Genomic DNA, 16,475 nt, shown 5'->3' on the forward strand with positions numbered 1-16,475 from the left:
TCTAATCCCACTAAGAACAGTTAAATACAAGAATAAACTGTACAAAAAGGCCTACAGAACAACCAGACTACGGCCTTTGGGAAACTTGAAAATCAGACATTAGTATAGGTATTCTCAACTTTCATATTTAAATTATTCAATTCTTTAACTTGAGTGCTTAGATGGTTATTCTACTGTATCTCTCACACGAAAAAAAGAAAGAAAAAGAAAAAGAAAAAGAAAAAGAAAAAGAAAAAGAAAGAAAGAAAGAAAGAAAGGAAGGAAGGAAGGAAGGAAGGAAGGAAGGAAGGAAGGAAGGAAGGAAGGAAGGAAGGAAGGAGAGAGGGAGGGAAGGAGGGAAGGAAGGAAGAGAGAGAGAGAGAATTTACTATTTTTAAATTATCATCTCAATACCATGCAAATTACCACATCATATTTTCTACACTCTTTATAACTCAAAGGAAATAATTTTCATGGAGAATGTCCTTCTACTAAGGCACACCACAGCTCCTTGGATACAGCGCCATTTCTTTCATTTGCAAGCATTTCATATTCATATTTCAACTTTTAATGGCCTGAAGAAAGTGTTATCTTGGGAAAATTTCAATATGTCATGTAGTTCAGATCTGTATGTTCACATAAGATGAGACCTAATCTATTCAAGGAGGATGCTGGTCTGTTTCTATCTTGCTCTCAAGAATTTTTAGATTAAGCAAAATTTACTGATTTTAGACGGCTGCATGTCTACCTGTTAATCCTTACATTGTCATTTCCACCTACTTAAATAATGTGAAACCTTTTTAACCCTAATTCTTCCTTCTTGGTCCATTATAAAAATAAAAATGATCATAAATATATCATAATTAGAAGTTATTAGGGGCGCCTGGGTGGCTTAGTCGGTTGAGCGTCCGACTTTCGCTTAGGTCATGATCTCACGGTTCGTGGGTTCGAGCCCCGCGTCGGGCTCTGTGCTGACTGCCAGCTCAGAGCCTGGAGCCTGTTCCCGTCTGTGACTCCCTCTCTCTCTGACCCTCCCCTGCTCACGCTGTCTCTCTCTCTCTCTCCTAGAAATAAATAAAACATTTAAAAAAATTTTTTTAAATAAAAAAAAAAGAAGTTATTACAAAATAAGATAATCTTTTTCTAGACAAAATACCTTAACACTCTTTTTGTTTTGTATGCTTGTCTTTTAAGTTTTTATTTTAATTCCAGTTCACATAAAGCATTCTATTAGTTTCAGGTATACAATAAAGTCACCAGTTACATACATCACTCTGTGCTCATCACAAGTGCGTCCTTAATCCCCATCACTTATTTAACCCATCTCCACCCCATTCTCCCCTCTGGTAACATCAGATTGTTCTCTATAATTTGCTTTGTCTCTTTCTCTCTGTCTCTATCTCTATTTTTCCACTAGTTTTGTTCTTAAATTCCACATATAAGTGAAATCATGTGGTATTTGTCTTTCTCTGACTGACTCATTTCACTTAGCATTATACTCTGTAGGTCCATCCATGTCATTGTAAATAGCAAGATTTCATTCCTCTTTATGGTTGAGTAACATTCCATTATATACATATTTATATCACATCTTCTTTATTCATTAGTCAATTAACGGACGCTTGAACTGCTTCCATATCTATTGTAAGTAATGCTGCTATAAACACAGGGGTTCATTATCCCTTTTAATTATTGTTCTTGTATTCTTTGGGTAAATATCCAGTAGTGCAATTGCTGGATCATAGGTAGTTTTTTTTTTATGTTTTTTATTTATTTCTAGGAGAGAGAGAGAGAGACAGAGTGAGCAAGGGAGGGTCAGAGAGAGAGGGAGTCACAGACTGAAACAGGCCCCAGGCTCTGAGCTGGCAGTCAGCACAGAGCCCGACGCGGGGCTCGAACCCACGAACCGCGAGATCATGACCTAAGTGAAAGTAGGGTGCTTAACCGACTAAGCCACCCAGGCGCCCCCCTTTTTTATTTTATTTTATTTTATTTTTTGGTAGTTTTACTTTTAACTTTTTGAGGAATCTCCATACTGTTTTCCCACCAATAGTGCAAATATGTTTTTAATGTTCTGATTTCCTCATCTTTACATTAGTTTTCATTGGTTATCTTCCTATTCCAATTTTCTTTCAAATTGTGAAGATGAACTAAAACACAATTTGTCATAAAAAACTAATTTATATAGATAAACACAATTTATATGTAAGATTATTTAACTATTTTGAAAATAAAACAAATCAAATTAGGAAACTGATTAATATTTCGGTTACTTCTCAAGATTTAACAGTTCTTATTTGTGTTAGGTATTTTGGTATCTACATAATTACTGCTATTTTTTTTTTAATCTCCAAGGATACTAAATCTTACTGAATTTCATCCTGGTACCAAGCTATGTGCATTCTTGACACAGGATATGCTGGATTTTGTTCTCATGTTCATTTTCTTAATTATCAACTTCAACACTCAATTATGTTCACAGCACTGCTAGACACGATGATGTTTTATAACTATCCCTAATATGATTTCATCTATAAATCAGGCTAACATTATTTTTTTAAAAAACACAGCAACAAAATTTAATTGGGATATTCTCAAAGTCATGTCTAAGGCTCCATCATGCTCTGTTATTTCTATTTGGGTAACACGACTTAATAGTCAGTTATATGCCTATCTAAGGAGGACAGAGAAAAATCTAAGAAAGAGACTCTAAATATGTCAAAATAACTGGATCAGCAGGGAATAAAACCTCTTAAGCACTAACTATATATTTATAAACATGCTATGTACTTTGTATGTATTATCTCATTCAATTATTAAAATAATGCCATAGTGTAAAATTGACTAAACTAAGGTAAAAAAAAATATTCAGGGTCATAAAGCTACCAAATGGCAAGACCAGGATTAGAACTCTGATCAATCTGACTGAGCACTATTTGCTCAGAGGTCCACTGTAGATAGCCCATTACCCAATGTAGCACGTAGTTCGATAATATCCAACCTTTGAATAAACAAGTCCAGTGACCAGACATTTTCAGGCAGCTAAATAAACTATGATAAAATATTCCAGTTTAAACCTAAATCAGTCTATTTATAATTTCTATCTGCTTAAGAAAATTCTTTCAAATTTTGTTTACCTAATGTTCAGAGACTTTTAATTTTTTTTAAATATTTTATTTACTTCTAAGAGAGAGAGAGACAGAGAGAGAAAGAGACAGCGTGAGCAGGAGAGGGTCAGAGAGAGAGGGAGACACAGAATCTGAAACAGGCTCCAGGCTCTGAGCTAGTTGTCAGCACAGAGCCCAACGCAGGGCTCGAACCCACAAACTATGAGATCATGACCTGAGCTGAAGTCAGATGCTTAACCAACTGAGTCACTCAGGCGCCCCTGTTCAGAATCTTTTAAATTACATCTTGTTCATAGAGACAAATTTCCCAGCAGATAAAGACCTTTCATCTAATGTATTAGTAATTCCTTCCCATTATAAATTTTTAAAAATTTAGAAATTTTGAAAAGGGCATTGCTTGCAACATGAAACAAGATCCCTCCCAAAATAACAGAAGTCTACTTACCAACAATCTACGTATGACATTTTAACAAATAAGAGAACTTATAACTTCATTATCTATTGTCTAGTCAACATTTTTTCTGTATATAATTTGTTCATGAGAGATAGAGGAACAGACTTCCAATTTCTACAGCACTGCCTAATACACCAGCTTTGCCATAAAAAACAGTGATTAGTTACACATAACATGCACTTGCGAACTATACTGTTTCTTGATGATAATAGCTCCTTTTTAAGGCTGAATATCATTCACATTTTTTAATAAGAACATCACATATCCAAGCGGAACTATTCTACAACCAGTCATGCTCCTAGAAACATCAGGGAAGCTTGGACACTCTGGTGCTAAAGAAAAAACCAAACAAAACAAACAAAAATAGCATCTAGAGTAGAGGATGCAGACTGGCGACTTGCAGACTAGCGATCTCAAGTCCAATGGGCATATTTTATGTGATCAACCCATCCCTGTCATTTAATTAAGTTGCCAGCTTCTAAATCTGAGATAATTCACTTAAAAATCTGGTTTTCATGCTCCTCTTAAAAATCAAAAGAACTAGCAATACCAGATACACATGTTTCACTCTGTAACAAGTACCTAGAGCTGTGTAATGGCTCCAGTCTTTGGATGTGGCATGTGCTATTTGGATCACCACACTAATTGTGGTGACTTCTAATTGTCAGACACTTAACCTGTATATCTCATTTGAATCCCATTCCTGGTCCCTATAGGTAACTGAATTCAGAATCTTTGACATGCAGCAACTACTCAACAGGAAGTCCTGCTCATTCTTTTATATGACAAAGAAAATGCTCTGGAGTACACAACGTCGTCAATAATTCAAATATTTTAACAGGATTCCATTGCCAACTTTACAGACAAAATATATAGTACAAATAACATATACATATTATAAACGTTACAGGTTTATAAAACATTGTAAATTATATAAGCTTACCATGCTGGGTAGGAAATGTTATTCTTGTGTTTTTATTTTTATGGCTTTTTAGGCAATTTTCAAACAATACATATTGAAAGCCATTTCTAACTAATATATAAGCTCTTAAACTGATAAACTGTAAGTTAAAATATTTTTTCACTAAATTTTATAGTCCCAAAGAGTCAAAATCTGTTTTCTTACAACCAACCACAAAAATCCTAGAAAGTTAAAAAAAAATGTACTCAACATACTATAATGACAATATTTTACTTGAATCTTAAAAAACCAAAAATGTAATTTCTCTAACAAAGAATAACTGTGACTCTCATAGTCTTGAAAACATACAAATGTAAAATAAATACGTTAAGACCAACTATTTGTTTAAAAGGCAAGGGATTCTTCAAGTTTAGTTATGAGATTTTTTTTTTTTTTGTAAAGACATAAGGCAAAACACAGTATATATAAAGTCATGAATCCATTTAGTGGCAGTAAGAAGACTTCCCCCACACTTGTGCTTCCACTAAGGAGCTGATAAAACTTTTACATCCCAAAGTCAAAGGTTAAATAAAGGAAAGGAAATGTTTTTTGTCAAATAGTCAGGTAACCACTAACAGTCCAAGTGATCAGCAGGAACCTAACTTAGAGTAATCAAATAAAACTAAGGAAACTGCCTTTCCGTAGAAAAACGTCTCATGTCTAGAGGCTGTTTTTCTGTCTGGAAAATTGACACAAAATGTGTAAAATTGAAACATTCTGCTTCTCAGGGATTTGCCCAGAGGAAGAGTGTGAAACCTTCAAGTTTGGTATGAGTTAAGGTGTGGGGGGTAGAGCGGGGGAGGCAGAAGGGGGCTACAAAGGCCCTGAACACTAAACATCAATCTGTCTTCCTTATTAGGGCATTTCATTTTAAATCCTTGGCAACACTTTTATCGTTCTAAATCTATGTTAATCAAATTAGGGGGAGAAAAAGTTATTTCTTGCATTTTTGTTAGCACGTGGAAGCAATTCTAAATACAAACAACGGCAAGATTTAAGTTAGTCGTATCTCAGAATATTTTGGAACTCTTGTTAAGATACACCATGGAAAAGAGCTAAATAATACAACCATGGCTGAAAACTCAAAATTCAACATCAACTTTTAAATTTGATTTTACCTTGTGTTAAAAATCTTAACCATCTTTAAATGTATTTCATCTTCACTATGACTACCTTTAAGGACCTGAAATACTTTAAACTATTCAATATCAACAAAACTCATGAGACATGTATATTTTTCTTTTAAAATTTAGATCGTTAAAATACAACCACTGGAAGGCAATACAAATGAAAAGATTTTTTGTGAAGATATATTTAATCACAAGAGAAAAAATTTAAAGTGCTTAGCAGGATATTATAAAAACAACAGGAGAAATATTAACTTCTACCTAAGAATCTTAAATCATTTAATATTGAGAATGACCCATAAATAATAAAACCAGTATTATCTCAAAGTGGAATACCTAATATTGTACGTTTCAATAAAATGGCTAATTTTGCCCAGCAGTTTCACGGACAAGGTATGAAAATTTTCCATATTTGAAAGTCATAATATATTCCAGGTAAAGATACAAGTAACTAACTTTAAAAACTATAATCAGAAAGGAAATCATCTTTGTGCTAAATCTCAACTTTTAAGGAAAAAAAAGTGAAATGACCAACTGTCAGATTGAGCATGTGCAAACCTCTTAGCCCTTACAGGGACACTGGGAAAGCTACTGTGACTTTTCTAATTTATAAACTGCTGCACTTGCATTCATTTGTTTTACAAATTTTGCCTAAAGACTATAGTTCATTATTTAGTTCGCTACCTGACAGGAAGATTTGTAAATGTATTTTAACAAGTCTTGTAGAAATAAGCCAAGAATGAAATACAAAAATTTAAGTTGTTGCATATTACAAGTGCCTTTATTTTCTTTTTTTAAACTTCTCTGTATCTTCCCAATTTTCTGTAGTAAAATATATTACTTTTGTTATCAGAAAAACATGGTTAAAGACATATATCTGTCTCTTGCTTATGCAAATATTCTGTCATTTTTCTAAACTTTTAGCTCTATTAAAGGCTAAACTCTAAGAAGCCTTAGAACTAAGGCCAGATTCTAAGAAAATCAGGACACTCTCACAAAATTGAATGCAAACATTACTCCAGAGTTAAAACTCAGAATACCAGCATAGGCAATTCTCTCATACAACCCCTGCAAGCACCACATTCCATAATTAAAAAGTAAACTAAACAACAACAAAGCTTCACATGTACCCAAAACAAAACAAAACAAAACAAAACACGTGACCTTCAAAAGAATAGGCCTGATCTCTCTAATTCTGTGAATAGTTCATTAGATAATTCTACTTTTCTTCCCTACTCACCTCAGAAAATTACTAGTTAAATTCTAAGTCTTGATTTTATATTGAAACAAACTTGCTTCTACATCTTAAGGAGACAATGAAATTAAATGAGCAGGTTGGAAGAGAAACAAATAATAGGAAATAAATTATAGATGTAGCAGCATTTCTCCAACCACCTGGTAACTGAAATTATAGAAAGACACCAATCTTGGGCTCCGAGATGGTCATGGGGAAGTCATTTTACAAGCAATATTTTTTTCTCTTCCTAAGGTCATTCTTTCATACACTGTGACTCCAAATTTCAAAGGCAAGGGCACAGAATGAAGCGACCCTTTCCATTCTTAATTCTGCTATACCACAATGATCAACTGATTCCTTTGAAGTGCCTTTCATAAAACACACTAGTAAAATAATCGCTTATCTTGCAAAAAGACTATATATTTTACCTGACAAAAGATGCTCTGGTTAAATTCCTACCGATTTTTATATGCTATTTATAGTTCTAATACCTAGAATTTTAGAACAAGGAAAAACTGGTAAAAATGCCTCATTCATTGCAGAAAATAGATAAATGCTAAAGTATGTAAAGTAAGAGAAAACTGGACATGTATCCTCCTAAGTCTTTTTTATAAATATATACAATGATACATTAATATATGCTCTTTCTTACTGTTAACTACTTCTTAAAATACATATATACAAATATAAATTGTACTTCAATAATATAAGAACATACCATAAATATTACTTTAAAATTTTTCATTTCACGATGTATCATAAACATTTCTGAGTCAGTCTGTATGTATATATATTTTTCCCTTATAAATAATATTCTCTCTGTTCATCATTTATACATTAATTTATTTATTCAACAAATATCTATTAAGAATTCATTATGTGTCAGGCACTACTGTAGGCACTGGGAAAATAAGAGATGAATAAAAAAACACAGAGAACATTCTAGCAGGGAAGGGGGGTTACCAGGGGAGACTGAGTGAGGAATGTACCATAATATACTTAATCAATTCCTACTGAGGGTCCTTTATATCCCGTTTTTTTGTTTTTTGTTTTTTTGTTTTTTTTGCTTATAAACCATGCTCTACTAACTCTGTTCATACTTTACTGATGACTAGTGGGAATATTTCTGAGATTTAAAATTCTGGGGCTACAATTAATTAAGTTAAGGGGTATGAGATTTTACAAATTTGATAGGTATTAATAAGTTTAGGTTATGTCATTTTATAGTTCCATAAACAATACATGACATGTCTCTTTCCTCTCTTGCTGTTTCTTTTATTTATTTCATTTCTGTCAATCTTAATGTGTTCATTTCTTTCACCTTTAGTAAGGCCGAACATCATTCATAGGTGTACATGCTATTTAAATTTCCTCTGTGAATGTTATTCAAACGCTTTACTTATTCTTCTATTGGGTTCTGCATCATTGACTCATAGGTACTTATTACATATCATAGCTATTTACTCTGTTACAGTGGCTGTAAATATATTCCTACCAGTTCATTATTAGTTTTTGGTTTTTGGCTTTTTTATAGGCTTCACGACCAGTGCAGAGCCCAAAGCAGGGCTTGAACTTACTCACCACCCTGAAATCAAGACCTGAGCTGAGATCAAGAGTCAGATACTTAAACGAATGAGCCACGCAGGTGCCACTCATTGGTATTTTTAACTTCCTTATTATAGTTGTCATCAAACAAAGGCTTCCATCATCATAAAGTCAAAGATGCCAAACTTTACGGCCTCAAGTTTCAACAGTAGGGAATGCATATAAAGGCACTCATGACTACAGTAATTTTTAAAAACCAATGATATTTTCTTCTGGTACATTTAAAGTTTTATCATTCCTTTCAATAATTATAAAGTTAAATCTAAACTGGGGGGAGACCTGGTCTAATTCATAGCCAAACCAAGATACAGAACACCATTATTCTCTTTACTACAGCATTCAAGAGATTTGTTAAAATTCTTTTCACAGACATACGTTAATTACAGCCTAAAACAGGTATTTACCTATCTATAACAACTTTTTAAAAAAGTTTATTTATTTTTGAGAGAGAGAGAGCAGAAGTGGGGGAGAGGCAGAGAGAGAGGGAGACACAGAATCTGAAGCAGGCTCCAGGCTCTGAGCTGTCGGCACACAGCCTGATGTGAGGCTCAAACTCATGAGCCATGAGCTCATGACCTGAGCCAAAGTTGGAGACTCAACCAACTGAGCCACCCAAGTGCCCCAACAATTTTCTCAATAAGCTGACGAATTCCACTAAATTTTTATTCTCTTTCACTATTAAAAGTAAATAGCTCTCTAGTTTACTGGCTATCCTCTAAAGTGGCTATTCTCAGTATAGCACATTGCCTTTCAGGACAAAGATTCTGTTATGCCATTAAAATTTTGAGATGGGAGTCTTTTCTAAATTTCCTAGGAAAAAATAAGCTGGAGAATAGAAACTTGTCAATTAAAGACTCTCCCCTATTTTTTATAAAGCTTTGATACCTATTTCTTATTTACTAGAAAGCATTGTCACGTGGTAAAAATAAATGAACAGATAAAAAAGGAATGTTTTTTAAAGATACAATAACAGTAATGCAGATTGTGAAAGGTTTTCTTTATTGGCACATATGACTTTACTATTTTATTAAATTTATACAACTTTATTTTCTGCAGGTAAAACTATTCCTACTCCAAAAAGTACTACAACACTCAGGTGTTCTTCTACATATACAAGTTTGACAACAAAAACTCAATTACTGTAACTTTCTTAGAATCTGTTTTCTACAAATTAATGGCCCCTGGTTTAGAGATATGGACACTATACCAGTCTTTCACAAATGTAACAAATAGCTCTAGGCCTTTTTTGTGTAAATATTCTGAAGTAATATTGGCTTTCCTAAATTTAAACAGAAATGTCTAAGAATGTTTATTCTATAAACACATTTGTAGGGACTATTCTGAACATTTAATAACAGTTTGCTAATTATGAGTAGGTTTGGTGTATTCAAGATATTTTAAAAGTTCGAAACAAAGACAAAGGTTCATCATCTTTAATTATCAGTATCAGGAATTCATTTCAAAGGCAATGAGGTAAGTTGTAAAAATCCTGATTCAAATATTACAGAAAAATGATGTCTATAGTTTACTCTCAAGTGGCTCAACAAGAACAACTATAAGAGAAAGAGAAGAAGAATTTGATTCTATGTGTACATGTACTGAGAGGCACACAGAGGAAGGAGAGAGACAGACATAGTAACAAGTGTGAATCTGGTTGATGTATATACAAGAGTTCACAGTAGTATTCTTGAAACTCTTCTGTAAATTTGACTTTTTAAAGAAAAGATTTAAGATAGAGAAAAATTAGAAAGCATATACAGCTTTTGGTCTTTCTATGAGGACAAACCTGTCTTGGGCAGAGTGGATGAGGTTACACTCCCCTTTGGAATCGTCAGCATGCAACACAGTGATGCAAGGAGCTCTCCCCACCCATTTTCCATACTGTCACCCTCCACTCTCAATGCACAACCAACCAGCTTTAAATTATAAGAATCACAACCTATAGTTTGAAGCATAATACTCTTCCAGATAAAACATAATTACTTATAAAACAGTTAAGCATTTACTTTCGAATAAAGACTGAAGAAAAATCTCCAACTCTAACAGATGCTCTGAGTAAATTTAGAACTTAAACCTCAAAGAATGATATGGATGTGGCTAAACAGCAAATGAACATCAACTTTACACCAGAGCTTTCTTTGCAATATTTTAGTAGTAAATCAAATGGTATTTCTTCTCCTACAAGCATTTCTACAGAATCTAGCTTGACCAGTGCTCACTTCGGCAGCAAATATACTAAAACTGGAACGATACAGAGTAGAATCTAGCTTGACCAAAATCCGTACTATAACCACAGTACAGAATCTTATTTTTATGGAAATGCATCTGGATTTCTGACTCATCAAGACATACTAAGGGAAGCTACTTTTTAGGACCCTTCCTTGTCAGCAGCCAGCACCTCAAACCCTAGGTCTGATAAAAGGAGACACATTCTTAACTACATACTGAGGCAAGCAGGTGATGTAAGCAATTGAAGCAGAACAGGTAGGACTTGTGACAAACTAGCAAATTCATGACACAACTACAAACCTGCTGCTTAGTTCCAGTTTTATTGCTGCTACTGGAAAGTGCAAGACCAGAATTTACAGCCATTCCCATTTAGCAAAAGAAATCATAAACTTTATGCAAAAATTTACTAAATTTTATAGAATGAGAAACATCTTCAAAAATTCTTAAGAAACCATATGGACAAATAAAACATCTCTAAACATCTCTGCCCCAGAATCACATTTATAGCCATTGCCTTAAAGCAGTAACTTAACTTTCAAAACTACAAGTTTTGGATCAGTGGTAGAAAAGAGTAGGTATTAATTTGACTTTTTTGCATCTTACTTAACAGGTGAAATGTATATTATTTGAACTCGCATCTTAATATTTAATTTTTCAAAAACAAATCCACAAAAGCTAATCATAAAGGAGCCAATTCTTTCAAGAAAAATTTTACTGTTACTGATAAATCTTTAAGCCTACTGTATACAGAAAATACAATTATTTTTCAACTTACTTAGATCTAGAGAAAACAAATAACCAAAAAATACTATACACATATTTTTAAGCATGCTAAACATAACAAAGTACCAAAGAAAGGCACAGTTAATAACTAATACATCCAGTTTTGGTTTGGTTTGGTTTGTTTACTACAAATACTCACCTAAGGATGCACAAGCATATTTTGCCTCCTGATGTGAGTCTGCAGAATCCAAATCTCTGTTTACTTTCAATGTCTGTCAGTACAAAGGTAAAGTGCTGTCCAACTTGATTCTGAGATACTCTAAAATACAGCAATATTATAAAACTTTAATGTGTCTTTTGTGTGAGAATTTTCTTAAAGGAAAGCAAAGCGAGAATACATTCACATGCAGCACTGGTTTCACCTTCCTGATCAGTTGGTTCTCAAATCTAGAACTAGGTTCTAAAACTAAATTGAGTATGAAATGTGTAAACTAAATCATGAGCTGAATATTACAATACGTTGTACAGGCTGAGCAATTCAGCACATATGGACTAACCCCTTAGTAGGGAATCATAAGGTATTTCAGAGTAAGTTGGCACATGCCTAAAAGTACTTACAACATAATTCGTAAGTCTGAAAATACTATCACCGAGATCGTGGAAGTGAGAACCGAGACATGATGACCGATTCCGCTCAACTCCAGCCTTGACTTTCATGATTTTATTTCAAGACTGCTTAAATAGCAAATCAGGTTGCTTTTGAATCCAATGGCAGCCACCACCGACTCTGTTTAATTGCTTCTTCTGTTGACATTCTCACCCAGTAAAATACCATAAAAATTACTATGGGCATTTCTTTAGCATTCTCTTCAAGAGCTACCCTATCCTGAGAGTAAATTTCCAAGCACAAATTAAGAGTTCAATTTCTACAGAAAAGCTTACTATGAGGAATTAAGTGAACTGTGACCGGAGTATCAGGCTGTCATACATAGTTTGTGTCATACTGCAGTGTAAGGTGCAATGTAAACCATTACACTGAATCTTCATCACCATTTGAAATATATAAATACATTTCCTGTTACTGGCCATACTCTTGCCATTAGACAGTAACTATGAATATCTGCTTCTATCACACCGAAAATTTTGGTTTTGAAACAGCCACAGGAATTATGTAAAAAGAAGTAAGTTACTTTATTACTATCGTGCCAATACTACAAACTGTCTTCAATGGTCAGGAAACACTGTATTTCAGGTGCTGAACATTTACCAAGAACGCTTGTAAGAGAACAGTTTTGAAAACAATTTCGCAAACTTCAAAAACAACCTCTAGTACCTGATGTGCCCTCTAGTGCCCAATGTTCACAATATACTTTCGAGATCTCTTATTTTATCTTTGCTATTAATTTGAAAATTTTAACTTTAACAAGCACAGTTCACTCTCCAGAAAGGAGCTAAAACAAGGGGTATCAATATTTATTAGTATCAATTAGCCCATCATTCACAAGGCATTATCTTTAATAGTGTACAATTTCAGATTTTTACTCATCTTTACTTTAGCCAAAATATTTTCCAAAAATAAATTTTGCTTTAAAACCCATCGTATCATACTCTTAAAATAACTGATAATAGGGTGTGAAAATTACATGAAAAACAATAAATAATCCGGTTTTAGGCTCAAAGGCCCATATATTCTGTGAAATTCCAACTACACAGGTAATACTCTATTCATTCAGTATTTGTTCAGTAAAATACAAACATAATGAGATTTTTCAAAACTGTTTGGAGGGTTTCCCTGCAGCCTTCCATAATATTGCACTAATTCTATACAGCTATTCTTGGGAAACAACTAGTCATGGGTTTTACAATATCTCACAGATGGTCTTTTCATTTAGGGTGAAGTGAGATAGAAACCAGGATATATACATCTAATTTTAAAAGACACAATTCTAAGGCTCTGATTAAGGACACAGTAATATTTTTTTTTCTGCAGGTGCTTACAATATGTACCTGAAGAACAAAAGGAAGAAATGGAACCTTAAGACTTCTAACTGGCAGAGAAAACAAAAGACAGCGATGTAAAAAAGGCTACTTCTTTCCAAATATTATTTAATTTTTTTGTTGCGGTTAGAAGCAGTGAAGAGAAAGTACATTTCTTTTTATTAAGAAAACACGTGTAATAATTTTAAAGTGCTCACGGAGATAAGCTAAAGTGACTTTGAATGATGGCTTATACTGTACCTTTCAATGTCAAAGGGGAAACAGAACTTGGGCACACTCTGTAGTACTTCCTGCAAACGCAAATTAAAACAAAAAAAGCTTTAGAATATTTTAAAAGACGCAGTTAAAACTTTTTCTGAGACATTTGCTAGGGGGGAAAAGTTTGCTTTTTTTTTTTTTTCCTTAGGAAAAATAGCACAGGTTCCAAGACTAAAATAATTGATTATTAAAAAGGAATTAAGTTGGTGCTTTGGCAGATTGCACTGACAATGCCACGGAAACCCCAGGAGGGAAAGGCCTGGCCTGAAGGGTATTAACACCCTTCACATCCCCGCTGGGATTCCCTTCAACAAGGCCATATGGATTTTACAAGAAGCACCGCACCATATGGGTAAGCTACGTCTGCTGCTACTTGTACCACAGACTAGCCACAGGGACTTCTGACAGATTCTGGCTCAAAAATATAAATGTTGTTTCAATTAAAATGCAGGCAGAGAAAAGGGAATGAAGTTGGCAGCAGAATGAATTTCTGAGAGGTAAAACAACTCTACATGTCCCGTAGTAAAATGGTTAAAAAAAAAAAAAAAAAAAAAGGCTTTCTATAGATAAAGAAACACATTTATATGTTTTTCTAGGTGAATTCAACAAAAGTAACATCAAGTTTATCTCAAATAACATTCTTTAAAAAATGTGTATCTAAAAATAAGACTTTAAAACAACACAGCTTCTATTCTATGTACTCTGGTTTATGAATTGCCTCATATGAAAATCGATGTTTTAACTGAGCACAGAAAATAACCTATTGATTTTGAAACCTGCAGTAATTTTATAGTCATTGTAAAATAATTTTAAAAGCTTTTGGAAACCATACACGTTAACAATCATAATAAAGTACAAATAACTGTCAGACACTTGGCAAAAAGATCTATTTAGTTATAAACGAAAAACAACTGAATATTAACTCTGATTCTAAAATTAAACTTTAGAATTAAAGATAAGTTCAAAGCCAGGTGATTTTTACAAGACAAAGCAGAGATTTATAATAATGTTTCTTATTAAAAAGAAAAAAAAGCAACTATCTTCATGCAACAGTCGCCCCATCAAAACTACTACCTCTTTACCAATAAAATATACAACCAGAGAAAATATTAATATCTAAATATTTAAAAGCTCTACAGAAACATAATACTGAGTATTTTAAAGTAGAATCTATTAAGTTCTTGTAAACTATAGACTGCAATTAGGTATTAATTAATAATATAACACTGTAAAATTCCAATGGCAATACCTAAGAAAGCTTCAAGAGCCTTAAGACGCTGAAGCAGAAAGAAAAACATCATGTAAAAAAGCTATTTTCTACCTTTAGGGCAGGGTACCCTGGCTTGCTTATGCACACATACCTTTAAAAATATGAGCACAGACTCCATATTTAGAAAAAGCTGTTTTACTATTGAAAACATTCTGCTGAATGTAATTAAAAGATCCACTAAAGCTGAAATAATTTAAATAACTAAAACTGAAAACAGTTCATTTGGCCATCTAACCCTTGTCTTGTGCTACAGAAGTGAAACCATTTACCAGACCCACTCCGCATATGAACACTGTTTTGATATCCCCCCCAAAGTTCATATAATTTCTGTAACAATAGAGATATTCCAAACTCATTGTCTGCTTCTAAATATCCCCAAATCAGTAATATATTTCACATCAATTTTTTTTAAGACTCAAATTAAGAAGAATGTTTCCCAGTTAGTTGCTCCATCTTTCACACCCTCCCTCTCCCTCCTTCCACACGCAACACACAGGCACACACTTCTGCAAAACAGCCTCAGCTCGCTTCCCAACTGGCAGAAGCATCCCTCAGGGGACAAGTCTTTAAACCTCTGCACTCTTTAAAATTCAACCAGCCAGCAGGTCTATAGACTAGTGTATAAACAGTATAGACAAAAAAATCCTCTCTCAGCTTATGTCAGTGACAAAGCAACTCAGCAGTTGACTGTTTCTCCCCTGACAGTATAAGCTGGGTTTACACAGATCAATAGCTGAAAGTCCTACCTAGCTCCCAGGGCTCGGTTTTCTTCCTTAATTACAGGTGCTATTCAAACTGAAGTTAAAAAAGAGAGAGTTGAAGGGAGGAATAAGACACATGCAAATGGGTTTTTTTTGGATCCTTTCAGCAATAATGTTAATTGAAAATTATACTTTTATATGAATTGGAAGTGTTCATAAAGTCTGATACTTCCATCATAAAGTGATTTTGATATCACTCACACACACACACACACACACACACACACACAGTTCTGGATTGAGATTCATAGATTATGTGAAAGATTTAAGATCATACTCTTCCAAAGCTATGTTTCTGTTTTCTACAGGCTTTGTTTTCAGGAAATACCTAATTTCCTTGGCCAAGAAAAATTATTTGAATTTTCTGGATCATCCTAAGTCTCTAAAATATTTTATTTTTATACAAAAGAACACATTGACTAAAATGTCAAGTGTTAAAATATAGTAATAACAAAAGAATGACGTAGAATATACAATTATGAATAGCAAAAACAAAGGGCATAACACATATACATACATATGCCCTAAAAACAACACATCTACAATCCTTTAAATGACTGGAAATAAGGACTGATGAAAATTTATACATTGGGGTGGGTGTTTTTGGTACTATATCCCAGATTTATATTAATAAGCATTACAGTCAAATAAGAGAAGAGAGTAAACTGCTAGTGTTAGAGCGGTTTATTAACTCTTTATCCCATGAGGCTACTGTTCAGCATTATAAATTAATCAAATAAAAGGG

At 33.6% G+C, this 16,475-nt stretch overlaps 1 protein-coding gene across 4 annotated transcripts in view; it reads right to left on the bottom strand.

The window, feature by feature from the left end:
• The window catches only part of DENND1B (DENN domain containing 1B), a 241,859-nt gene that overhangs the window by 134,005 nt on the left and 91,379 nt on the right, over positions 1–16,475 (bottom strand). For all 4 annotated transcript variants that reach the window (XM_039252678.1, XM_039252682.1, XM_039252680.1 and 1 more), the window contains exons 4-5: positions 13,682–13,731; positions 11,643–11,762 (exon numbers count right to left, since the gene is read on the bottom strand). In XM_039252678.1, coding sequence (XP_039108609.1) covers positions 11,643–11,762; positions 13,682–13,731 — 170 coding nt within the window. The remainder of the gene's footprint in view (positions 1–11,642; positions 11,763–13,681; positions 13,732–16,475) is intronic.

The sequence above is a fragment of the Hyaena hyaena genome, unplaced genomic scaffold (genome assembly GCF_003009895.1).
Source record: "Hyaena hyaena isolate Hyena2069 unplaced genomic scaffold, ASM300989v1 scaffold_429, whole genome shotgun sequence".
Lineage (NCBI taxonomy): Eukaryota > Metazoa > Chordata > Mammalia > Carnivora > Hyaenidae > Hyaena > Hyaena hyaena.